Source organism: Ovis canadensis, chromosome 20 (genome assembly GCF_042477335.2).
Source record: "Ovis canadensis isolate MfBH-ARS-UI-01 breed Bighorn chromosome 20, ARS-UI_OviCan_v2, whole genome shotgun sequence".
NCBI lineage: Eukaryota > Metazoa > Chordata > Mammalia > Artiodactyla > Bovidae > Ovis > Ovis canadensis.
Genome location: NC_091264.1, coordinates 24,633,633 through 24,659,433, shown reverse-complemented (window position 1 = coordinate 24,659,433; position 25,801 = coordinate 24,633,633). Strand labels below are relative to the sequence as shown.

Below are 25,801 nucleotides of genomic sequence, written 5' to 3'. Positions count from 1 at the left end.
GGGTCCCGGGGCCCCGGGGTGGGCGGCCCGGGCGCCGGCCGGGGGCGGCCCCGCGCGGCCCCGCCCCTCGCGGCCGGTGCCCGCCCCGCTCCGCGCCCCGCCCCCTCCTTCCCCGCAGCCCCCACCCCCAGCCCCGGCTCCTCAACACAAACTTTCCGTGCGGCTCGCTCCCTCCTCCGCGCCCGGCGCCTCCCGCTCCGGCCCGGCTCATTCCGCACATTCCGGTCAGCCCCCTCCCCACGACCCCCCTCCCCCGGCCCCCCTCTTCGCTCCCTCGGGCCCGGCGGAGCCGCCCGGCCGGAGCGCCCCCGCGAGATCGGACCAGGTAAGCCGGGCGGACGCCGGGAGGAGGCCCCGCTGGGAGAGATGGTGTGGTTGGTCGGTGCTTCGGGGGGTGGGGGGTGGGGAGCAGCCGAGGGGGGGCTGGTTCCAGAGCCATTGTCCAGACTGAGCCTGAGCCCCGGATCTGGGTGCCGGGAAGTTTAGAGGAAAGGGGGAGAAGCTCTCCGGGAAGCCCCGCCCACCCTCCCTCCAACCCCCCGCGACCCGGACGAGTTGTTCGGGGGGAGGTCGGGGAGCCGCGAGCCTGGCCCCGGTGCCAGCGCCTGTCCAGACGTCCGCATTTGGGGGTGTCGAGGCCGGGGCTCGGGGGCCCGCACGGTCTGGGGCTGGGGAGGCCTGCCACCGGGGAGCTCGTCCCCGCAGCGCCCAGCCCCTGGCCCCGCCGCCCTTTGGACTCCCGGCTGGCGCTCTCTCGGAGCCCGCCCGGCCCCAGCTCCACGCAGGCCTCGGGCCGGGCCTCCGGGCGCCCAGGCCGGCTCCCGCGCGCGGTGCCCGCAGCCGCGCCGGACTGTGGACGGTGTCTGGCAGCCAAGCTTCACGACCCCGGGCGTGTGCCCCCTAAGGGGGGCAGGGGCTTAAGTTGCCTTCAGTTCTGCCGCTGGCGTCGGGGTGGAGGTTTCGGAGTTCCAGCCCTGAGCCCTGTGAGCCTGGTTCCGAAGGGGACTGGATTTGGGGCCTTGTCTTGGCCACACACTTCGTCAGAGCCCGTGTTTAGACTTCAGAGGACTTGAAGGCGGCTTGTCTCCTCCAACCCCAAGCCCCACCATTGTCTGTCGTGCCCTCTACTCCTGCCTGGGGAAGGAGAGCTGGGAGCGCCTGTCTGCCTCTGGTTTCCAGCCTAGCGGGGCCCTGGGGCAGTGTCATTGAGACCAGACCCCACCGTGTCACCTTTCCGGGAGAGGGGCCCTCATCCAGGGCTGAGAGATTTTTTTTTTTTCTGTGAACAAGGGGGATTGAGGCCTTGGGGTAGAGCTTCTCAAGGGAGGGAAGCCGTCCCTCACCTCCCTCTGTCTTTTCTCTCTCCAGGTAGAGGCAGAACCAGGTCAGGCCTGAACTTGTAGCTGAGCAGAGCAGGGGGTGGGGGTGGGGGCTGGACACAGCTCAGAGGGGCTGGTGCCCAGGGCGGCTCTGTGTAGCCTGCCTCCCGCAGCCCCAGAGCAGGGGGGCCAGGACATCTCGTTGGCCAGAATGATGGGGGCAGCCTGGGGCAAGGAGGGAAATCTAAAGTTGCCAAAAGTTAGAGGTTTTGGTGAGAAATGAGGTCTTCCTCCCATCCAGATTCTTGCAGCTCTTTTTCCCCATAGAGTTGCCACCGCAGACCATGGTTCTGGGGTCTTCTGGATCCCCTGCTCACCCTGTGAGCAGGCGATGGACAGATGTCTTTTCTAGGACTAGGGTATATGATGACGGGGACTCGTGGGACCCCCAAATGCCCCCTCCTCAGAGAGAGGCTGGGATCCAATGGGAGTCTCAACCTCGTGGGCCTTCCCCCACTATCACTCCCCGCCCCCCAGGGAGGGAACAGTAATTAATGCTAATTAGCTCATTTGGCTGAGTAGGATGGTCAGTGATGGGCAGGCCAGAGCTGTGTGTATGTGTGTGTATCCTGGGCCCTGCTCCCACATTCATCCTCAGGTTTGCAGATCTTGGCTCATTCTGAACAGTTGGGGAAATTGAAAAGGAGACATCTCAAACAGAAGCCAAGAACTTAAGAGATCTGGCCCCAGCTTGGCCTCTAACCAGTTGTGTCATCCTGGTGGGCCTCTGTTTCCCTGCTTGGAATCCAGGACTTCTCTGGTCCCTTTTCTCTGAGCTTCTCCAAGTCTCTCTTTGGTTCCTGGTCAGTCGGCCTTCCCATCATGGAAACTGAACCTGGTGGGATCTGGAGAGGTGAGTTGGTGATCAAGTGGGTCTAAGGAAGAAACTGAGGGCTGACCGGGGGGTGACCGAAGACAGCGAAGCCAGTGCGAGGGGCTGAGAAGGTTACGGCAGCAGGCATCAGGGGGCCAGGGAGGCCAGGTGGAGTCAGAGAACAGTCCTGGGAACTGGCTGTGGGGTCTGGCAATGAATGGTGTTCAGAGGCCACCTGGATGGCCAGCCCTCTCCCAGACCCCTCTGAGGGCTCAGGGTGGAAGCTGGAAAGGAGCAAAAACTCCCAGTCCTTTCCACCTCTTCGCTCAGGAAGGGAGAGGAGCCAAGGGGTCCGGCTCACAGGGAGGACAGTGCGGGGTGGCGGGGGGAGCTGGTGGTGCCAGGCCCCAAGGAGCCAAGAAAGAGGGCTCCCAAGGCTGCAGCTCTCCGTGGAGGTGGCCGGGAGGTCCCAGCCTCTGCTTCCCATGTGGGGTCCAAGGGGTAGCATTGAGGATCCAGGTCTCCGTGGACCCCTGGGGCCATGGCGGGGAGCTTCTCTGTTCAGAGCTGGGGTGGAAGCCAGCTGATCACACTTGGCCCTGTCCCTGTGGCCTCGCCCCGTCCTCCCCTTCCCCCAGTGTTGTGACAGCCTAGGGTGGTCTGCCGGAGAGGCACTGCCCCTCGGGGCTCTGCCTGTCTGCTCAGGGCCCCGCAGGAGGCTGGGACCCACAGGCCAGGGGACCAGAGAACCGTGGTGAATCCGCAAAGCCTCAGCCCCTGAGGTTTCCTAGAGTGCTGATTGCTTCCTGTGCTCCCTGCCAGGCCCACAGGACCGGAAGTGATAGAGGGAAACGGGAGTGCAACTGTGCGTGCCGCTGGACCTGTGTGTGTGTGTGTGCGCGTGTGCGCGAGGCCAAGAGGGACCCTCTGTGGGTGACACCGTAGGGGTGGTGCACATGAGGGGAACTGGGGTGAAACCAGCTCATGTGTGTGACTTCGCAGGACGGAACTGCATGCGGCATTGTGACTCTAACGTGCATGTGTGAGACGCTGTGACGTTCTCAGCATGTGACTGGGGCTGCGGGTGCTTGAGAGAAACGATGAATGACGTTCTTCGTGTGTGACTGACACTGCGTGCGTGCGTGCTTGTGTGTCTGTAGGGGACCTCTGTGTGTGTGAGGGGCCATCACACGGGGTGGGTTTGTGAAAGAAACTGTCTGCTTGCCCAGTGGTGTGAGCTCATAGCCGTGTCCGGCACTGACTGGCCGGGATTCCGATGCTCCACCTGTGTGAGGGCCAGTCCCACCGTGTGATGCTGTGTGTGTCCGAGGCAGAATGAGGCACCCCGTGTGCTGGGTGTGCTTGCGTGTGACACGCTGAGAAGCCGTATGACACGACGGACTCTGCCTAGTGCAGCATGCGAGTGCTGAGAAGCCGTGGCGACGGCTGAGTGTGAAATCAGGTGTGTGGGTGAGACGGAGAAAGAAAGCCCACGCGCCGAGGGTCGGTGCCGCTTGCGGGGTGAGGCTGACCCTGTGGGCGGTCACATCCCTGGTGGTTTGAGACAGTGGGGCCGTGGGGGTGACATCCTTCAGGGCTGTGGCATATATGGCGTGGGATGCCGGGTGTGTTGAATTTGAGGGCCCGTGACCCCATGCACGTGCATCTATGTGGCGGATCACCACAAAAAAAAAACCTGTTAGAAACAAAGGATGTAATTAATGAGGCTGAATTGTGCACTTTAAAAAGGTACTTTTTTTTAATCATGTATATTTTATCACCATTAAAAAAAATTAAGGGACTGCCCTGGACTGCCCTGGTGGTCCAGGAGTTAAGACCTTGGTGCTTCCACTGCAGGGGGCGCAAGTTTGATCCCTGGTAGGGCTGCGTGCAGCCCCCCCAAAAAATGTTTCTTTAAAAACGAAAGAAATGAGGGAGATGCAGGGGACAGTGGATGTGCGGGACAGTGGCTGTGAAGAGGGGTGTGCATGTTTGAGAGAGAGGAGGGGCCCAGGGCAAGCTTCTGTGTTTATACATGACATTGCCGGTGTGACTTTCCCGAGGAGGCAACAACCGACTGAGGGACGGGTCACAGCTCAGTGGCTGACCCAGCGGCCAAGGGGTCCTCTGACACGGTGAGAACTGTGAAACCCAGAGTCACCCCTTTACTGCATGCCCGCCCTCTCCAGCCTGGATCCCTGGCCTTCCTGGACTGGGTCGGGATGAGGAGGCTGGACAGCGGCTCTGAGTGGGGGGTGAAGTCTGGGAAGTGGGCCCCTTCTCTCTGCAAGAGGTTTGAGGGCTCGAAGCCTCTTTCCTCCCTCCTACACTGGTGGAGGGGGGAGACAGTGAGGGGGAGCCTTGGAGAGAGAAGCCTGGGGGGGTTCCCCACCCCCTCGGCTCCCTGAGAAGCCTGTGCCCTAGGAGAGGGGATGGGTGGGTGCAGAGGCTGGATTCCCAAATTGGAAGCACATTAATAAGCTGGGCAGCAGGGGAGCCCCCTTCACCTCCCTCCTAGTGGGCTCTGCAAATTGCTTCCTCCTGTAAAAATCTCAGCCTGGCTCTAGGGAGGGTGGGTACTCCCTCCCCAGGCTGGCAGGGCGTGGTCACTTGGCAGGATCCCTTGGGGGGCTGGGGGGGGGTCCTTGGGCTGGAGGTGGGGGCGGCGGACACCATCCGCATCCCACCCGCCCTGCGCTCCCTGTCCCAGCACAGCACAGCTACTTCTAGGGTGGGAGCCTCTGGCAGCTGGAGAACAGCTGGCCCCGCGGTGGGGGTGGGTGGGGAGGAAGGAGGGAAAGACAGATGGGGGCGGGGAGGCTCTCTCCGAGCCTTCCTCCACTGCCGGCCCCATCCTCAACCCCCCGCCTGTCAGCCCTGCCCTGGGCTGCCCTGGTCTGGAGGCAGGGCATTCGGGATGAAACTGCTGATTTCCTGATCTTCCCACCCTTTGAGTGAGGTTCTCACTCAGCATGAGAGCACTTTGGGGGCTAAGTTCCTGCAGGAGTGGACAGCTGCTGCCACTACCCCCAGTGCAGACAGCGGCTCAGTCGCCTTCTCGGTGGGGCTGCTACCTGGGGAGAGTGGGGGGATTGCTGACACCTGCCTGGACTGGCCTGGCCTGGCCTGCATCTCCCATGAGGCCCAGGCTCTGGGGAGGCCCAAGCTTCAAGTCTGTCCCTGCCCCTGCTTGAAAGGCAGTAGAGGGAGGGTGGTCTGGAGTTGAGGGGGAGTGGGAGGGGCTCGGGTGGGCGTTTAGGTCCACTGTGGCAGCCCCGACCTCCCTAGCCTCCACCCCTGGAGCTGTCCAGCCAGTTATTCCAGCAGGTCTGGCCCCAGGGAGGGGAGTGGGCTGCAGAGTCCCCCTTATCTCCCTCAGGGCCCCGAAGCCTGCTCGCCTAGCCTCCTATCTCCCACCTGGCCACCACCCAGAGGCATCTTCTGACCTCCCAAAGCCCTGGGAGAAGGGCAAGCAGGTGTGACTGGTCAGATCGAAGGTAAAGGCCATATGAGACCGCAGAGGCCTGCAGGAACGCGGAGAGGGGAGGTCCTCCGAGAGGAGGGGTCCGTCGCCCCGGCTCCCCCGTCACTCCTCCCTTCCCCTTCAGTCTCCCCGCGCGCTTTTTGTCCTTGACTCCCTCTGCCTCTTTCTCTCTCCCCCCACCTTCTGCTTTTCCGTTTCCGCACAGCCTGACCACGTCTTGGTTTATTGATTGGCCCCTCTCAGCTGGGTCTCCTGTCTCCTCCGTCTTGGTCTCTGTCTTCCTGTGTCTCTGTTGGTCACTCGCCCCCTCTGCGCAGTGTCCGTGGAGCCCACCCTCCTGTTCTCACTCCAGCTTTCCCTCTCTGGGTCTCTTGTCAGTTTTCTCGGCTGTCTTCTGTTCACCCACTCCCAGACTCTCCCCCATCCTGTACCCCCCATCCCTCCACCCCCTTTGCCCCTCACTTGCGTCTTTTTCCCCCTTCTCCCACCCCTCTTGAGAGCAACGCAGAGGCTCTGCACACCTGGGCCAGCGACAGTGAGCGGCTGGGGCTGCCACCCCTGTGAACCCCACCATGGGAAGGGCAGATCAGACCCTAAGCTGGGTGGGGGCTAGCATCCCTGGGGTCAGCTCCCTTCACCGTCAGCCTCAGGATTGGCCTCAGTCCAGTCCTGCAGCTGTCTGAGGGGAGCTCATAGCCTCCTCCCTCCCCGCAGGCTGAGTCCTGGTGGTTTGGAGTCTAAGGGGGGGGGCACTCTCTGTCCTCGCCCCAGGGCAGTAACTCTGGGAAGGGCAGAGTGGCTGTCCAGGCTCTCCTCACTGACCCCCTCCTGAGTGACATGGCAGGACAGAGACCCTACCTAGTTCAGCCCCCAGCCAGGCGCCACTGCCCACCTGCCAGCGCCCGAGTGCGCCTTGTTCTGGGGGGGGTGTAGATATTCTCCCTGGGCGTCAATCTGGGCACCCACACGGCAGCATAACCTGCGCACACAGTGCTCCTGGGCGTGGCTGTGTGGGCTGGGGCGTCGCCTCGGGCCCCCAGGAGTGTGCCTGGAAACTGGGTCTCGCATGTAGCCTGTGAGCCAACGGGAGGGACGGTGGTCCCGCTTCTCTCCTTGACTTGTCCTTGCGGCGCCCCCCCCACCCCCGGGGCTCCCCTCCCCCTCGCCAGCTGCCAGCAGTCCCGGCCAGGGGCCGCCGCCCCGCCCCCCCAGTCTGTCCCAGCTCCCAAGCACTGCTGTGTTCGCCATATTTGGCCACAGTGCTCCTGCGGGGGGCGGGGCGGGGCTGACATCACCCTGAGAAGGGGGGGCCCCCCCCCCGCCGCCTGGGTGAGGGGAGGCGGGCAGAGACTTGGGGGAGGCAGGAAAGTTGCTTTGGAAAGTCTGGGGCTGGCAGGGCCCCCCATGTGCCGGGCCCCTGCTGCTCTGAGGGAGGCCTCAGGGAAGGATTTGGGGGGAAATGGGCTGAGGAATCTGTTGGGAGGGGTCTTAGCTCATCGTAATCCCTCATCTGCCTCCCCTCTAGAGCCCACCCATCTGTGGCACTGTCAGACCTGGGGGAGGCTTTGCATCCCAACTACCCCAGTACAGAAGTTGCTGTGGCGCCCCCACCCCGCATTGCCCTCCCCACTTAGACTTGGCCTCAAGGGGTTGAGGAGGGGATGGAGGTGGGGATGCCGTTCCTGGGCTGAATAGAGACGTGTGGCCCTCGTGACCTGTCAGGAGCACGGCTTCCTCTCTCCATGGCTGCCTCTGGTGTGTCTTGAAGGCCTTCCAAGGAAGGGTTATGGCAGTAACCTGGGGGTCCTTGAAGCTGCTCCAGCCACCTGGGTTGAGGGGATCCCCTGGCCCAGACCCCACTAGGCAGACTGAGGATGGTTGCCATGACAGCCGGGCCTCCTTTCTCTCTGCAGATGGTGGGACTTCTCATCCTGGTTAAGAGACCAAAGTTAGGTCGCCTGTGTTCAGAACCCAGCTTCAGTACTCACTAGCTGTGTGTCCTTGGGCAGATTGCCTAGCCTCTCTGTTCCTTGGCTGTCTCATCGGTAAAGTGGAAATAATAAGAGTAGCCACCTCACAGGCGACGGCGAGGATGGAGTGCGTCAGTGTGTCAAGCCCTGCTGGCGCCTGCCGTGTGCAGGTGCTCTCGTTTGTAGTGGCGTGAAGTATGAACTCTGTCCACCTGACATTCAGGCGCCCCCCCCCCCCCCCGGGCCCAGCTGCCAGCAGCCACCTTCACGCCTTCCAGAGTAAACAGGTGGTCCCCACAGGGAGAACCCCCACCCATTTGGGAGGACCTGGAATTCTTGTTTGAAGGGAAAGAATTCTCTTCCCTGGCTTCTGTGCTGTTCTCCCACCTGGTTCCCTTCTCTCCGTTCAGCCCAGAGCACATCTCAGAGTCTAGCCATCTGGGGCTCTGCAGCTCCCTGGATCCTGAAAAAACACTGGACGTGCAGTTCTGAGGCTGGAAGGGGCTGGGGGTGAGCCGAAGGGCTGTGTGTGTTGGGGGACTGTCTGGGTGTGGTCTGCTTTAATAACCCAGCTCAGCGTGTGCAGGGAACTCAGAGTTTATAGAGCCCTGGCCCTTCCACCATGTGGGCCAGGGCAGGGGCGGGCGTGTGGGTGGTTTATGGGCTGCTGTGGGGCCGGGAGGTGCGGGAACAGGAAGTGGGATGGAGGAACGGGTGGGGTTGAGCAAGGCTGTCAGCCCGGCACCTTCTCAGCTGCTCCCTTACCCCCCAGCTCTGCTCCATTCTCCAGGATTCCTAGGGCAGTTTCTGCCCTGAGATTAGGTTCCTTGGCAGCGTTCTCATGAGTTAGCTTTTGAGGAAGGCAAAACCATACCCTCCCTGGATCAGGGACCCTCATCCCATGGCAGGTCCTTGGGAGGGTTGGGTTGATGCTGGGGGAGAATAAGGGGTGAAGTGTTAGTTGCTCAGTCATGTCTGACTCTTGCGACCCCATCGACTGTATAGCCTGCCAGGCTCCTCTGTCCGTGGAATTCTCCAGGCAAGAATACTGGAGTGGGTTGCCATGCCCTTCTCCAGGGGATCTTGCCAACCCAGGGATCGAACCTGGGTCTCCGACATCGCAGGCAGCTTCTTTACCGTCTGAGCTACCAGGGAAGCCCACGGGTAGGGGTCCCTGATCAGGGCTCCTGACAACAAGGAGGAGGAGAGGCAAGGCAAGAGGCAAGGAGCCCTTTAGAGAGCCGCAGAAACCCTTCGCCCTGCCCGTGTGGTCCTCCTCTCCCCCTCGTCATCGTGCCTTTGGCAGCTGCATGGTCTTGTGAGCCTGCTTTTCTCGTCTGAATAATGGGCATCACTCTTGCCACCCCTCTTGCCAACCCCCCCCCACCCCCTTAGTTTTGAGGGTTGAATGAATATGAAAGTACAGGTGGTGGTGGTTTAGTCGTTAAGTTGTGTCCGACTCTTGCGACCCCATAGACCATAAGCCCACCAGGCTCCTGTGTCTATAGGATTTTCCAGGCAAGAGTACTGGAGTGGGTTGCCATTTCCTTCTCTGAAAGTACTTTTTCCCCATAAAAGTACCTTTTCTCACAAAAGCACAGTGCAGGTATAAGGCATTTTATTGTTGCTCTTGATCCCCACTAGTACCATGTCTTGAGTGTTAAGAGCCAGGCATCATGGTTGGCACTTTGATCTCATTTCATTTTAGCCCTCACAACCTCAGGGAGACCCTTCCTTCCTTTTAATAAGGCTCAGAGAGGTGGAGTCACTCATCCAAGGTCACGTTGGCTAAACCACTCCACCCTGGAGCCCCAGCCTGGCCCCTGGGGTGGGAGATTGCTGTTGTCTGGAAGGGCCCTGCCCTACCTAACCCCTCTGCTTCTGCCCCCCAGGCTCAGGCTGCCCAGTGGGCTCAGGCCCAGAGCCCAGAGCAACCAGCACAATAGCGTCCAACAGCTGGAATGCCAGCAGCAGCCCCGGGGAGGCCCGGGAGGATGGGCCCGAGGGCCTGGACAAGGGGCTGGACAACGACGCAGAGGGCGTGTGGAGCCCGGACATTGAGCAGAGCTTCCAGGAGGCCCTGGCCATCTACCCGCCCTGCGGCCGCCGCAAGATCATCCTGTCGGACGAGGGCAAGATGTATGGTGCGTGCAGGGAGGCAGGGGACCCTGGGCCAGACTTGGGGAGGCGCCTGGCCCTCCCCGCCCCTCCCCCTGCTCTCTGCCCCCTCACCCAACCGGTTTGGCGAAGTCCTGCGGGGCCTCCAGCCCTCCTCCAGCAGGGCGGCCCGGCGGGCGGGCGAGTCTGGGCGTGCAAGCCTGTGTGTCTGGATCCTCCTCACAAACAGGCCAGGCTTGCCCCCTCCACCAGAGTGCAACCCACACGCGACACCCCCCTGGCTGCCCCTCCTCTCCTCGCCCCTCCTGGCCTGGAGGTTTCGGGGTGACTCAATGGGCCCTGGAAACTGGGTCAGTTTGGTATGTTCTGGTCTGGACATGAACACAGGTCCCCCTCGTAGGAGGACGTCGAGGAGGATCCCTCCTAGGAGGATGTCAGGGAGCCCCCCAAGGGCTGAGGCCTGGGGTGGGTTCCTAGTCAGAGCAGGGGTTCCCACCATCATGGGGGGGTCGGGGAGGGTGACTGCAGGGTGGTGAGAGGCCCACTCTGGGACAGGGCCTGTGTGAGGAAGAGGGTCTCACCTCCTCCCAGGCCTCCTGCTTGCCTCCCTCTGCCACCTGGCTCACCTCCTGACTCCAGAAGGGAGTGTCCCCCACACCCCGTTCCTTCCTCAGAGGGCTCTCCCAGGGCTGCATTTTTGGGATAACTCAACCCTTCTGCTCCTGGCTCCTTGCCAGCATCCTCCAGCTCTCTGGAGCAGGGCAGGCCGTCAGCCCGTCCATGCCCGGTGTCCAGCACCGTGGCGGGCACAGAAGGGAGACAGCTGGGCTGCTATGGTCCCCTTCTCCTCCCACGGGCACACGCCCACTGCCAGCCCGGGCCCACTCGTGGGGCGGGCAGGTGTTCCCGGGTGCCTTCCCTGGGATGGGGGCCACCTGCCCCCACTGCCACCTCCCAGATGGCCGGGGCAGCCCCGCAGGGTATTTTTAGACAGGGTGGAGGGAGTGGGGTGGAGGGGGCAGGCAGGAAGGGAGGGGCAGTGGGCCTGGCTCTGTCATGGAAGAGGAATTTGGAGAATGTGGCCCTTCTGCGGAGGCTGTGGAGTTGGGGGGCAGGGGGCCTAAAATTGGGGGTAAGGGGTGTGCCCCCTGAGGATGCTGACATACGCTGCACCGTGTGTCTCAAGCACCGCCCCTCTGCTTCACAGGGCCAGACCTCAGACACTGGCCAGCCTCTGGGTCCCCCGAGGGTCTGGGGTGCAGAGCAGAGCTCCCGCCATCCAAGGATGACAGGCTGAGCTTGCTGTCACAGGGCGGGACAGACACTGGGAACCAGTGACTTGGGGGTGACAGGCTCAAGGACAGGGCGACATGCTCAGTGGCGCCCCTTGGCCCAGGCTGTCAGTGTGGAAGGCGTGCTGGGGACCGTCGGGCCCTTCCTGGCTGCTTCACCAGAGAAGGGCAGGGACTTGCCCAGTGACTCCCGGTAGCCAGGGCACCAGGACAGGGACCCGGGGCCCAGAATCTCACAGACACACAGGGGTGTGCGCCCAGGAAGAGATGCCACACACACCCACGTTGACAACACGAGGGGGAAGGAAGCCCTGCCCGGGGCTGGGAGTGGGGGCCCGCTGTCCTGCCTCCCTTTGGCCGCACCTGCCCCTGCCCGTCTCGCAGGGAAAGCCCGTCAGGCCGCCTGACATTGTTCCACCTCCTGCTCTGCAACCCCTCCCGCAATGAGCAGCGCCCCCCCCCGCCCCACGCCAGGTCCTGGAGGCCATAGGGGAGCCCTGGGACTTCCCCTTCAGCTGCCCTGCTTGTGCCCCTTGGGGGGCGGGGAGGGGGGTGGTGTGGAGTGGAGACAGAGATGGGGGAACAGGCATGGTGTGGTTTCCAGCTGGGGAGGGGCTCTCCTCTTTGCCCACTTCCCATTTTCCTCTCATCCCAATCTAGGTCGAAATGAGTTGATCGCACGCTATATTAAATTGAGGACGGGGAAGACTAGGACGAGAAAACAGGTAAGAGATGATTTATACTGTGCGCACCACCCCCCCAAAAGACACCCTCTTCCCTGCCTCCTTCAGCTCCTTCCTGGACGATCTAGCCCACTGCCCTGCCCGCTTCCTCGGATTCGCCCCATTACTCAGCCCAGGTTCCCCGACCTGGGATCGAACCTGAGCCACCCACGTTGGGAGCGAGGAGTCTCCTCCTCCACTGGACCTCCGGGGAAGTCGCCGCTGTCCTTTGTGACTGCCCCCCTCCCCCAGATCTTTGGTTCAGCGACCACAAATCGCTGGGCAACTGTGGCAGCTGTGTGTCCCTGCCCTGAGTGGCTCACTGACCAGGCAGGGAGACGGACGGCTGGACAGATGAGTGCAGAGGGCGGCATGGCTGAGATTGGAGTGTGCGCTATCAGACAAGCATCTAACCCTGACCAGCCAGGGGAAGGGAGGAGGGAGGGCTTGGAAGGCTTCCTGGAGGAGACGATGCTCAAGATGCCTTTTTCTAAGAAGGAACAAGATTTAGCCGGGCAGGAGGAGAGGGAGATGATTCTTCCAGGCCGAGGAAGTTGGCTGTACAAATAATAATTGTTAACGCCTCCAGAGTTGACTTTATGTTCATGTATTTAGTCCTCATAGCAGCCTTGTGAAGTAGGTACAGTAATTATCTCCATCTTACAGGTGAGGAGACCAAGGCACAGGAAAGTTAAGTAACTTCCTAAGGTCGGTTGGCAGGTTGGCCATTGGATCCACTGGACAGGAAAAGAGATTTTAGCTGGTGTGGTGTGTGGAGGGAGGGTGGAGACATTGAGCTGGCGCCCAAGGGCCAAGTTTCCCTGGGGGCAGCTGGGTCCCTGGAAGGGCCTAGATCAGGGAGTGGCAGCTGTTAAGGCCTGTCAGCCCGAGCACCCGAGGCAGTGCTTAGGGAGAGCCAGGCAGAGGCAGGGACCTAGGTCAGCAGCCGTGGCCTGGGCAGCGACCGTGGGTAGCAACAGTGGACACGGAAGAAACTGGCGATCTGGGAGATGACTAGGTGGCTTCCAGTCCAGGGAGGAAACCTGAACGGAGCCCCTTAGGGTGGGTTGTGTGTGGGGTGAGAGAGGCAGGCTGGAGTTAGGGACCTGGAGAACTGAGGTCAGCACCGCCCGGACCTCCCTGTCTGGGTGGGATTTGGGCCTTGCCACCCACCCCGAGATCCCCACTGTCTGCAAGGAAGGCTCTGGGTCCACTCCCCCATGTGGAAATTGCGCCCTCATTGTTCAGGCCTTTGTTAGTCACTCTCCCTGGGCCAGCGCGTGGTTGTTGTTGTTAGTTTATTGTTTATTTCATTTTACTTGGCTGCACCAGGTCTTCCGTGTGCCACACAGGATCTAGTTCCCCGAACAGGGTTTGAACCTGGGCCCCCCTGCGTTGCGAGCTTGGCGTCTTAGCTGCTGGACCACCAGGGAAGTCCCTGGGCCAGCTCAGACTGTACAGCATTTATTCATTTAGCAAATCGTTGAAGGTACTACTGTGTTCTCTCGGCACTAGGGATCCCTCCAAGAACCGGACAGACAGGGCCCAGTTCCCTGAAGCCTGGGGCCATGGGAGGAACACTAGCTGTTCAGCCCCCGGCTTCAAATACTTGCTCCTCTACCTGCAGGCAGGGGATGCCTCACCTCCCAGCCTCTGTTCCTCAGCTGTTCAGTTAGCTGAAATGTGAAACAGAGTATATTTGTGTAAGAATTTGCCACTTCTATCGCTATTATTATTATAGTCATTACAGACTGCCATCCCAGGCACAGGAAGAGGGGACTGTCTTGGGCAGGCGTGTCCTGCTTCACCCAAAAGATGTGTTTACAGGAACCTGTTGGTCAGAGTGGGAAGGGGCCCAGGGATCTTTAAATGAGACCAGGGAGGGTAGCAGATCCTCTGAATTCTGGGTCCAGCATCACACCCGCTCCTGGCCAGATATCCCAAGAAAGCTGGCTGGACAATGACATTTCACATCCTAGCTGTTGTTAAGTTCAGGATTTTAAAAACCTCTGGCTTTTGTCATTTTGCAAGGGTGACACTCCTCTAACTTTATTATTAGAGCTCTGATGTCTGATATCTCCTCAAAGAGGGACCCAACCTATGGTTGTGAGAACAAGGCGTGTCTTTATGTGTCACAAAGAGCAATGCAAGGTTTTTTGGTGGTTTTCATTTTACTTTTGGCTGGAAAAAAAAATGCAGTTTTTAAATTTATTTTTTATAGCTACTTACACCAATTAATGGGCTTCTCTCATAGCTCAGTGGTATATCATCTGCCTGCAATGCAGGAGACCTGGGTTCAGTTCCTGGGTCGGGAAGATCCCTTGGAGAAGGAAATGGCAACCCACTCCAGTATTCTTGCCGGGAGAATCCCATGGACAGAGGAGCCTGACAGGCCACAGGCCATGGGGTCGTGAGAGTCGGACACGACTTAGCGACCAAACCAGCACCATCTCAGCAGTTAATAGCAAGTGCAGTGCCTCCATGGGCTTCCCAGGTGGCTCAGTGGTAAAGAATCTGCCTGTCAAGTAGGAGACGTGGGTTTGATCCCTGGGTCAGGAAGATCCCCTAGAGAAGGAAGTGGCAACCCACTTCAGCATTCTTGCCTGGGAGATCCCATGGACGGAGGAGCCTGGCGGCTACAGTGCCAAGGTCGCAAAACGTCAGACGCGACTGAGCGACTGACAACAACAGTGCCTGCGTGGCGAAAGCACAGCTAAATATTACAGTAGGATTAAGTCCCATGTGACTTTCAGCTGTCACAGAGATGGCCATCTGGAGATAAGTCCTCTGGGCTGAGGGCCTATTGGTAATGGCCAAGTGGGCTCTGCTGTCAGGCCACTTGGGTCCAGCGGTGTGAGCTTGGATAAGTTGCTTAACCTCTCTGTGCTTTGGCATCATCATCCCAATCATATTAAATTGGGAATAATATTAGTGCCAACTTCTTAGCATTGCTGTAAAGCTCAGATGAGTTGGTACATGTAAAGTGCCGGGAACAATAGTAACTGTGTGGAACTTCCCTGGTAGGCCAGTGGCTAAGACTTCAAGTGCTCAGTGCAGGGGATCTGGGTTCAATCCCTGGTCAGGGAACTAGATCCCACAGGCCACAACTAAAGATCCTGCATGTTGCAAATGAGACCAAGTGCAGCCAGATAAATAAATAAATAATACATTCAGTAACAAACAAAAAAATGCTGGTTATTGTCCTGATGTGAAATGATCAAGAATCTTGCTGGATGTAGGTCTGAATCGTGGGCGCGGTGAGATGAGAAGCACTCATTTGGGTCCTCACCAGAGAGCAGGGGGCCCTCCAGCAGCCCTTACATAGTAACTTTTAATCCATGATTAGAAAGAAAAACTGTTTCTTTGTGGCGATAAAAACAATTTGCAAGGCAAGCCAACAGCAATTGCTGCTACTGAAATGGAAGCAGCTTAGAAGATTCTCCAGTTCCTTCCCGCTTGTTTCATGAAGCGGGGGTGGGGGGGTGTGGGGGGGTGTGGGGGGGTGGGTAGGGGCATGGGGGGGTGTGTGGGGGGTGGGGGGTGTGGGGGGGGGGGGGGTGGGGGGGTGTGGGGGGGTGTGGGGTGTGGGGGTGTGGGGGGGTGTGGGGGGGTGGGGGGGGCGTTGGGGGTGGACAGAGATGTTTAGTTCTCTGTGGCTCAGGGTCAGATCCTTGACAATGTCAAGGGGGTGTTGTGCAAGCCCCAGGCGCACACATCCAGACTGGCTAGCTCAGTTTTGCCAGTTGAGGGAGGCTTCAGGAAGGAGGAGCTGGAGAAGAAATGCAGTTAAGAGGATATACTGTGTACATAGAGAGAGTACACACTGCCATGTGTTAGTCGGAGGGGGAGAAAGGTGTGCTGGGGAAGGGAGCTGCGTGAACAAAGCAGGAGTGAGACCAGGCCTGGTTCCATAGGCCGGCAAGCTGGGGTCTTCTTGGGAGGACTTAGGCAGAGGTTCAGGGGAGACCTTCTGTAAGGGATTTGGCCTTGATGGGTAATCTGGTGGCCAGCAGGGGCATTATGGCCATGGCTAGGAGAAGGCAATGGCACCCCACTCCAGTACTCTTGCCTGGAAAATCCCATGGATGGAGGAGCCTGGTGGGCTGCAGTCCATGGGGTCGCTGAGAGTTGGACACAACTCAGTGACTTCATTTTCACTTTTCACTTTCATGCATTGGAGAAGGACATGGCACCTCACTCCAGTGTTCTTGCCTGGAGAATCCCAGGGACGGCGGAGCCTGGTGGGCTGCCGTCTATGGGGTCACACAGAGTCGGACACAACTGAAGTGACTTAGCAGCAGCAGCAGCAGCCTCTGAGATCCCAACTGGAAAAAAAAAGGGGTCCAGTGAGGAAGAAGTCCCGTGTTCTTGGAAGAATACAAAGGTGCTCTTCCTCTGTTTTTTACCAGTCATCTTTTAATGGCTGTTAACTCTCCATTAGGATATGAAAGAATTCAGGGCTGCCCGGCAAAGGTCGTGGTCAGGAACGCAGTGTCCCTTCGCATCGGGCCTCTCCAGTGGCGCTTGCGTGGCTGCTTGTGTTTGAACTCCTCGTAAGAATAGCAGTAGTTGAAAGCTTGTAAGCTGCCAGCACCATGGAAGGTCCGGCAGAGCTTCCTTTCTTCACATTGACATACTTGTTGTCATACTCTTGACATGCTCCAGCAGTGCCTTCAGGGGCGAAATCCTGCATCAGTATCCAGCTTAGCAGCTCCCTTGTTTTGGTATCCAGGAGCTTCTCCTGCTGGTGGTATGACTGATGCCATCTTGGATTCCAGGGGTTCTCTTCGTTTGCTTTAGATGCAGCCCTGCATCAGGGCACATGGCTTGGCCAGCAGAGCTTGGGCTTGATTTTGGCCCTCACTGGTCAGGTGCTCTTACGCAGTGAACAACTTGTACAACTGTACATGGTAGTCCTGGAAGCCACAGTAGGCTCATGATCAAGACAGGCCAAAAGAGAGCGGAACTGGCAGTGCAAAGGGGTGTCTGCCCACAGGGGCCCCACAGGCCTCCCCCCCCTTACAGTTGGTCCCAGGAATAAGGGCTGGGATGCTCCTTGCCTGTGGCCACCCCAGCTATGCCTCCTCACTCTCTGTGTTTTCCTCTCTGGCCGGGCACGGGGCTGCCCCTAGGTGTCCAGCCACATACAGGTTCTAGCTCGGAAGAAGGTGCGGGAGTACCAGGTTGGCATCAAGGTATGTCAGGCGCCTGACCGGGGCCTCCAGTGCCCATCCCACTCACGGTGCCTCCTCCACTGTCTGCGCGGCTCAGGCCTCTGCCTCGGCTGGCCCTCCGGCCCCACTGTGGCTCTCTTCTGGCTGAAGCTCTGCTCTCGCCTCTCCTGTTCTTTCTGCTCTTTTTCTCTTTCCTTTCTCTCTCTGCAGGTCTCTAGCCACTTGCAGGTTCTAGCCAGGCGGAAGTCTCGGGAGATTCAGTCCAAGCTGAAGGTAGGGGGTCCCCTGCCACTTGGCCTGGCCTTGCCTGGGCCTGGTGCTGCTCTCTGACCCAGCCCGGGACAGGGAACCAGTTGTGGAGCTATAGGTGGGCAGCACGGGGGTCTCAGAAATATGAGAAGCAGAAGTCCAGTGGCCGCCTCATGCTGCACAGGGCCACGGTCCCTGGAGACAGGGAGGAGCCCAGGAGGACAGCCCGCCCGACGGCGAGGGAGAGGAAGACCGTCTGGGGGCCCCTGAGGCTCACCTCTCTTCTCCTCCATTTTCCTTTTCTCCTTCCTCCTAATTGCTGCTTGCTAATTGCATGGGGACTTTGGGTGGGCAGGGAGGAGGCACGGGGTGGGGGGGACTGGCAGGCATGGCCGTTCCTTGTCTTGGGCATTCGATCCTGGTGGCCCTGTGGCTGAGGATCTCAGAACCTGGGCTTATGGCCCCAGCCTGGGTAAGCTGCACCTCTTCTCTGCCCACGGCTGCCCAGCAGACCAGGCCTCCTGCCCCTGCTCCTCTGCCTGTAGCACAGCCCCAGGGGGTGTGGACAGACCCAAAGGGCCCCAGAACGGTCCCCTAACTAGATCTCCAGCCCCTCCACCCTCATCATGCCCTTTCCAGGGCACCCTCAGCCGACACGGACTCCCTCTGGGTGGCAGTGGGCTGGGGGAAGGTCCACAACTGCCTCTGAGCTTCCCTGGGCCCCTCAGGACCCTGAGAGCCAGGTGGGCATTGAGAGGAGGGTGGTGAAATGACATGCCCCCCACCCCCCACCCCGTCCGGGCTCCTCTGTGTCTCATCTAATCCATCCTCCTTCTCTTCCACAGGCCATGAACCTGGTAAGTAGCACTGCCCCTGCCCTGGGGGTGGGGGAAGGGCAGTGGGTGGGAAAGCACCTATGCAGAATTTTCAGATTATGGATTGCAAAATCAGTGTAATAGACTGTGCAAACAGCATTTTTTTTTTTTTTAAATGGGTGATAGTGGCTCTTAAACTTTAGCTTGTATCAGAATCACCTGGAAGGCTTAGGGAGCCAGATTTCTCGGCCTCACCCTCAGAGTTTCAGAGTCATTAGGTCTGAAGTGGGGCCTGAGAATTTGATTTCTAATAAGCTTCCAGGTGATGCTGGTGTTTTGTCGGTCCGCGGACCAGACTTTGAGAACCGCTGATGAAATAGAAACTATGGGCGTGTGACACGCAGCAAAATAAAGGGAAATGTTTTTCATGTCTCCTGGGCTATGGAATAAAATGAAAGTATCTCTTACTGTGGATTGTAATCAGAGGGATGATGTACACTTAGGAGACAGGGCCTGGGACGGGGCCCCTGAGGCAGGCCCCCATCCTGTCTCTGGCCTGGCCTAGGCCTCACAGGGCTCCTCTCCTACCCAGGACCAGGTCTCCAAGGACAAAGCCCTCCAGAGCATGGCGTCCATGTCCTCCGCCCAGATTGTCTCTGCCAGCGTCCTACAGAACAAATTCAGCCCACCCTCCCCTCTGCCCCAGGCCGTCTTCTCTACTTCCTCACGGGTACGGGGCTCCTGGGAGGTGGGACTGGCGTGAGGGAATGCCTTTAGGGTGGGCAAGGTGAGGGTCCTGAATACTGAAGGACCTTGGCCTTTGTCCCTTCTCTGCAGTTTTGGAGCAGCCCCCCTCTCCTGGGACAGCAGCCTGGACCCTCTCAGGAGTGAGTATTGGGAGATGTCCTTCCCCCACCGTTTTCCTTCCCCTGTCAGCCGCGCTGGTCTTCCCTTCCCATCTGGGTTCCAGCAACAGCTGAGCAAAATCTTAAATTAAAAATAGAGGGTTGGAGAACACCAGTTCAGAAAGCTAATGCTTCTGTCTGTTCGTTCGTGTGTTTGTTTATTCATCAACCACTTGTCATCCATCTTACAATTATTTTTCACTCAGTTAATCCCTGAGTCAGTCTTTCAGTCAACAAGTCAGGTAGCCAAGTACTCTCAGCTCCTTCAACTCCAGGATGAATTTCTTCCTAAGACACGCCCTCGGTTTAATGAGCAGGTCTGCAGGGTGGGGTTTGAAATGCTACATTAAATGTGCACATCAGTTGTGAGATGCAGCCAGACTTCATAAAAGTTAACACATGGAGCAAACAAAACACTTGGGAGTTAGCTGGTCGACATGCATTTCGGGGAAGTGCACTGGAAGGCCAGGTTCCTCCCTACGGGGGTCCCAGATGAGACCCATGTGACTGGGTCAGGCGGAAGGTGGGGAAGGGGGGCGACTCTCTAACCAGTTTGTGCTCCTGTCTGCAGCATCAAGCCCTTTGCACAGCCAACCTACCCTGTCCAGCCGCCCCTGCCACCGACGCTCAGCAGTAAGTTCCCTTCACGAGGCAGCCGCCACCACCTGTCCCCGCTTCAGCACCTGCACATCTGCTCGGGAGAGCCTGAGCCTGACTGTGTGTGTGTGTGCACGCGCGCGGACACGTGCATGTATGGATACTGGGAGGGAAGGGTGGTTAGCATCTGTAGGGGATTGGAACAGGCCAGGAATCAGCCCTTTACCTTTTACCCTGTTGCTTCCAAAACTCTGTTACAAGTACACACCACCAAAAGTGTTACACTGATATGTGTGTATACATAGAATTCCTTCTGGGAAAATACACCAAAACCTTTACTTCTTCTAGGTATTGGGGTTTTGGGTATTTTTATTTTTCCATTTTCACTTTTTTTTTTCTTTTTGAACTTTTTATTTTGTATTGGGGTAGAATGGCTACCCACCCCAGAATTATTGCCTGGAGAATTCCATGGACAGAGGAGCCTAGCAGGCTACAGTCCATGGGGTCACAAAGAATCAGACACAGTGAGCTACCAACACTTACAGCCAATTAGTGTTGTGATAGTTCCAGGTGAACCGCAAGGGACTCAGCCATACATATACATGTATCCATCCTCCCCACAACCGCCCCAGCACCAATCCAGTTTGACACATAACGTTGAGCAGAGTTCCCCGTGCTATACAATAGGTCCTTGTTGTTTATCCATTTTAAATATAGCAGTGTGTACATATCCATCCCTAATTATCCCTTCCTCTCAGCAACCATAAGTTCGTTTTCTGCCTTTTCACTTGCCTTGTATTTTCTGTTTGGACACACATCAACAGTGACACAAGGAAGATCCACCGGTGTACATTACTGAGGCCACAGCACACGGGGGTGCAGGGTCCACGCTGCACACAGGCCCTGTGCAGACGAGGGTCGGCTCTGTGTGTAACCGCACAGCACCCCATGCAGACGAGGGTCCATCTCGTCCTCCCAGGTTACGAGCCCCTGGCCCCGCTCCCCTCAGCTGCTGCCTCTGTGCCTGTATGGCAGGACCGCACCATCGCCTCCTCCCGGCTGCGGCTCCTCGAATATTCTGCCTTCATGGAGGTGCAGCGAGATCCTGACACGGTACCGTGGGGTTGGGGGCAGGGTCTGTGCGGTCTAGGGCTGCCGCTCAGGGTCATGCGGCTGGGACACTGTGGCGGGGGCGAGGGGGGTCTGTCTCTGTGCAGCGCATTGCCCCCCCGCCACCCCCCGCCCTGGGGCTTGCACGCTTATGTGCTCTCCTGACCCTGTACTGGGCCCTCCCCACAGTACAGCAAACACCTGTTTGTGCACATCGGCCAGACGAACCCTGCCTTCTCAGACCCACCCCTGGAGGCAGTGGATGTGCGTCAGATATATGACAAGTTCCCTGAGAAGAAGGGTGGCCTGAAGGAGCTCTATGAGAAAGGGCCCCCCAATGCCTTCTTCCTCGTCAAGTTCTGGGTGAGCTGCCCTCTCCCCTCTGTCCCCGATGGCCCCTGCCAGGAGCACAGTGGCCCCCAGGCCCACCCTCCCGCTGCTGCCCGTGCCCCCGCCCTCTCCTGTGGGTACCATGCGGGCAATGGGCCCCCAGGCGGGATGCCTCCCTTGGCCTCGGGCAGCACCTCATGCCGCCCGGCCCCCTCTTCCAGGCCGACCTCAACAGCACCATCCAGGAGGGCCCAGGCGCCTTCTATGGGGTCAGCTCCCAGTACAGCTCGGCCGACAGCATGACCATCAGTGTCTCCACCAAGGTGTGCTCCTTTGGCAAGCAGGTAGTGGAGAAGGTGGAGGTGAGTGGGGGGCCACAGCGAGGGAGGGGCTGGGGGGGTGGGCTGCTAGGAGTGGGCAGGCCAAGTGACTCCTGCCCCCCGCCCACCCCCTCCGGCTCCCGCAGACTGAGTATGCCAGGCTGGAGAATGGGCGCTTTGTGTACCGCATCCACCGCTCGCCCATGTGTGAGTACATGATAAACTTTATCCACAAGCTCAAGCACCTGCCAGAGAAATACATGATGAACAGCGTCCTGGAGAACTTCACCGTCCTGCAGGTGTGGCGGCGGGGGCGGGGCACCCGGGCACAGGGGGAATGGGGGTGGGTCAGGGGGCACCCGGGCACAGGGGCCTTCAAGTGGGGGTACCTAAGCCCATTCCTCAGAGGAGGAGCCTGAGCCCCAGAAAGGAGGACCCCTCCCCACACCCCAGCCCTGGGCCGCCTGACCTCCCGTCTCTTCCTACCCGACCCCTAGGTGGTCACCAGTCGGGACTCCCAGGAGACCCTGCTCGTCATTGCTTTCGTCTTTGAAGTCTCCACCAGCGAGCACGGAGCCCAGCACCACGTCTACAAACTCGTCAAAGACTAGGGTGCCCTCAGCTCCCACCACCACCGCCACCACCACCAGGATCCAGGACGAGTATCTTTCCCACACGCCTGCCTGGTCCCCCCACCCCAGGGGTCCAGAGTGGAGGACTCATCCACCTGCTAGGCCACAGGCCCAGGACCCGGGAGGCCTCCCCAGCCACCCCTGCACGTCCACTCCCTGCCACTGTTCTGCGCTTTCATTGAAGGAGGAGAGAGGCGGGGCTCAGCGCCGGGGCAGCCCGGCCGGACGCTGACCACCGTCACCAGCTCTGCCCAGCCTCGAAAGACTGGGAGGATGCCTTCCAGCTCAGGGGTGCGTGGCTGCTGCCCTTTCAGGGGACGGTGGTGGGCGAGGAGCCGGAGTGCAGAGGCCCCGGACGAGGGAGTGTCGAGCTGGGGTCGTGTTGGGAAGAGAGAGGCCCGTGCTTTCTTTGTGCCTGCAGTGTGCCAGACCTGGGGCAGGCCCCCACATGCCATCCTCAGACCCTGAAGGGCGAGAGTGGGGCTCAGTGTCTCCATTGAGGGACCCGGGGGAGAGGAGGGCACGTTGGGAGTCCTCCCCCAGGGCAGCCTGTCCCTAAAAGCCCAGGTTTACACTACCTCCATGGGGTGGGGGCCAGCCACAGGGGCCAGAGGGAGTCTGCACTGAAGGGCCAGGGTGGCTGGGGTGGGTGTCCAAACAGACCCCAGGGCCCTACCAGCCTGCAAATCCAGGCCCCGGGGGCTTCCTGGTCAGATCCCAAGCTGCCCGGCCTGGTCCCAGCCCACCCCTGAGAAGCCTCCCTGTGGGCAAAGGTTCCCAGGGCCAGGCCCGGGCTCCAAAACAGTCTGGAGGGTCAGGTCCAAGGATGGAGTCCCAGCCCCTGGGGAGGACCCATGGCCCGGGGACAACGGACAGCAGAAAGGTTTGACAGTTTCTCTTGCCTGAGACTTGCATCTGGTGGTGAACCCTCGGGGGATGCCGTTCTCTTCTGTTCTCCCCACCTCGGTCTCTCTGACCTGGAGCGGCGGCTCCCCGCACCCAGACCTGGGACTGCTGGGTATCCCTCCCCATCACCCGGGCCCCTCTGCCTCCAGCTGCCGCCCATGGGTATTTATGAGTTTCATATGAAGTACTGTGCCCCTTCCTTCTGCCGCCCCTGAGCTTCCTGAAGGTCCTCACAGTTTGCATATTGCTCAGGCCACCTCCAAACCCAACCTAGGTTTTATAATGTATATTATATATTTTTTGTGTATTTTTTAAAATCCAGCTGTGATGGGTTATATCATACATGTGGCACAAGGCTGGGGCAGAAGGCCTGAAGGCCTGGCTCCTGCTTAAAAAAAAAAAAAAAGAATTAAAGTTATTTGTTTGTGGGCTAGTTGTGTGCCCGGGTGGTTGTGTGTCAGGCCTCTGCACTTTGGGTGGGTGCTCCCCCTGGAGCAGGTCCTAGTGGGTCATCCCGCCCTGTCTCCTCTGGGTGGGGTGGGGGGGGGGCAATTCTGTCCACACTTAAAATAGATATGTGCTGGGACTTCCTGGGTGGTCCAGTGGTTGAGACTCTGCGCTGCCAATACAGGGGGTGTGATTCAACCCCTGGTCTGGGAGCTAGATCCCACATGCCATGGGGTATGGCCAAAAGATTAAAGAAAAAAAAAGAAAAAATATCATTAAATGAATAAATATGATTCAAGGGTCTTGGGAAAGCTTTACCGACTCCAACCTTTCTCCCACCCTCCCACGAATTGAGCACAGAAGTGTGACCAGGGTGGGCCTGAGCCCTATGTTGCACTGTCTCTTTAAATGCGGTGACTTGCCCCAGGTGACTTCAGTTCTGAGATGGGGCCCCTGTTAAATCCCCACAGTCCGTAGGGGCCACTACAGGTTTTACCACCCCATCCTCACTCCACGCGTGAGGAAAGAACCTCAGGGAAGTGAGTGCTTCCCAAGTGGGTAGCTGCTCGCTGGGGGCAGCTGGATTCCAACCTGCTCTGTGCCCAGAAAACCTCTCTGCTTTGAGCTCTCCTGTGCCTACACAGCTGGGACCACAGTGCGGGGGTGGGGGTGGGGTGGAGATGGTGAACTCAGTGGACAGCTGTTTATCCGAAGTTCAAATCAGGGACTTCTCTTGACGGCCTGTGTTCCCAATGTAGTGCAGGGGTGGGGGCGGGGGTTCAATCCCTGGTCAGGAAAGTAGGATCCCACGTGCCGCATGGTGTGGCCAAAAAAGATTCAAATTTAACTGGGTATCCTGTATTTTCATTCGCTAAACCTGGCAACCCTACACTGAAATCTAGATCATTCTGGCCCAACTTCCAATTTTGCAGATGGGGAAACAAGAGGTTAAATGTTCTCACTCAGCTGTCAGTGGCAACACCAGGATTTGAACCTGGTCTTCTGACTTCAAGCCTAGCCACCTAGTATACTATTAAATAATCAGGTGGCCTTTTGTCTTGGTCCACTGAGACTGTTGCTTGCAAGATGGGGAGGGTGCCTGGAGCCCCAGCCAGATGGGAGGGTGTCCTGCAGACAGAAATTGGTTTATGAGAAACCCACCTTGTGCTAGGCCTAGGGCGGGATACAAATCCAATCTCTACTAATAGGTGAATATATCTGTTGAGTGCTTGAATCATCCTCACGTGGGTTACTGCCTTCACGCTCCTGGAGTAAACAGCCTCCAGGTAATTTCTATTAGAATAATATAGGTCTCATGAAAACTCAAGAAATGAAATTCGACTGCCTTCCTCACTCGCCACCCCCACCCCCACATAGAAATGCAACAGATTCGGGGTGGGTGAAAACTACATAGTTCTGAGGTCTCAAAATAGCGAAGGAACTCAATAATTTAAGGTGGGTTTTATGAACCCAAAACCTAGGGCTCTCTCCTGGAGGTAGCGCTCCCTGCCCGGAGTTCTGTGGGAAGCTGTAAGGAAAGGCCAGGAGAGCAGGGATCCAATGAGCCCCTCTGTTCCCATTCCATGTCCTTAGGGAAGATGGAGGTGGGCCATCATTTTGCCAAGTCCACAAAGCCTGAGCGCTGTCATGAGGTTTCCTGGGGGCTCTCTGTTTCCCTCTAGTACCAACGCTGGCTTCTCAGGTGGCTCAGTGGTAAAGAATCCACCTGCCAATGCAAGAGACAGGGGTTCAGTCTCTGGTTCAGGAAGATCCCCTGGAGAAGGAAATGGCAACCCATTCCAGTATTCTTGCCTGGAGAATCCCATGGACAGAGGAATCTGGAGGGCTACAGTCCATGGGGTCGCAAAAGAGTCGGACACAACTTGGTGGCTAAACAATAACAACAAATGCTGGAGAACTGGGGCCCCCCAGATTTCTACCTCAGGTGCACACTAGGCTTTAGTCTAGAGTCATCCTAGAGGCTGGGGCTTGGCTAAGATAGCTCAACTGTCACTTAAAATCAAATCAGTCTGCTTTCTGTCCTGCCTCCCACTCTTGGCTCTCTAGTGTGGTGCTATGGGCCTCTGGAGGGCAGGCACCATGGCTCTAAACAGCTTTTGAGCAGGCCAGCAGAAGGCAGGGAGTCACAGTAGTCTAATATAGTTTTTAAGGACTCTTGCACCAATACATGGAGAAGGCAATGGCACCCCACTCTAGTACTCTTGCCTGGAAAATCCCATGGACAGAGCCTGGTGGGCTTCAGTTTCACTTTTCACTTTCATGCATTGGAGAAGGAAATGGCAACCCACTCCAGTGCTCTTGCCTGGAGAATCCCAGGGACAGGGGAGCCTGGTGGGCTGCCGTCTATGGGGTTGTTGCACAGAGTCGGACATGAAGCGACTTAGCAGCAGCAGCAGCACCAATACATAAGGCTTAATAGATCTTATAAAGTGGGGAGTAGGTTTAATTTTTAAATCCAGGTGATGCAAATCAGTAATCCAGTAAGACTCAAGTTTCCAAGAATTTCCAAAACATAC

At 58.4% G+C, this 25,801-nt stretch overlaps 1 protein-coding gene across 2 annotated transcripts; it reads left to right on the top strand.

Moving 5' to 3' along the window:
- Positions 1 to 449: 449 nt before the first annotated feature.
- TEAD3 (TEA domain transcription factor 3) lies at positions 450 to 23,250 on the top strand. 2 transcript variants are annotated; one of them, XM_069564375.1, is made up of 12 exons: positions 450 to 2,232; positions 9,540 to 9,791; positions 11,718 to 11,782; positions 16,912 to 16,983; positions 18,610 to 18,747; positions 18,855 to 18,904; positions 19,494 to 19,555; positions 20,499 to 20,632; positions 20,819 to 20,992; positions 21,181 to 21,321; positions 21,426 to 21,578; positions 21,777 to 23,250. In XM_069564375.1, exons 1-12 carry the CDS (start codon positions 2,202 to 2,204, stop codon positions 21,888 to 21,890), a joined length of 1,386 nt encoding a protein of 461 aa, XP_069420476.1. In that variant the 5' UTR covers positions 450 to 2,201; the 3' UTR covers positions 21,891 to 23,250. The 2 variants fall into 2 exon arrangements, with proteins under 2 accessions (XP_069420476.1, XP_069420475.1); XM_069564374.1 differs by lacking the exon at positions 16,912 to 16,983 and adding an exon at positions 17,164 to 17,226 and having other exon boundaries at positions 2,075 to 2,232; positions 18,592 to 18,747.
- Positions 23,251 to 25,801: the final 2,551 nt, after the last annotated feature.

Excerpts from the sequence above, each read along its gene's own strand:
- TEAD3 (XM_069564374.1), top strand. The coding sequence starts at position 2,202 with ATGGAAACTGAACCTGGTGGGATCTGGAGAG. Across the intron at positions 17,227-18,591 it reads AGATTCAGTCCAAGCTGAAG|GGCTCCTCTCCTACCCAGGA; the intron begins GTAGGGGGTCCC and ends TAGGCCTCACAG. Across the intron at positions 18,905-19,493 it reads CAGCCTGGACCCTCTCAGGA|CATCAAGCCCTTTGCACAGC; the intron begins GTGAGTATTGGG and ends TCCTGTCTGCAG.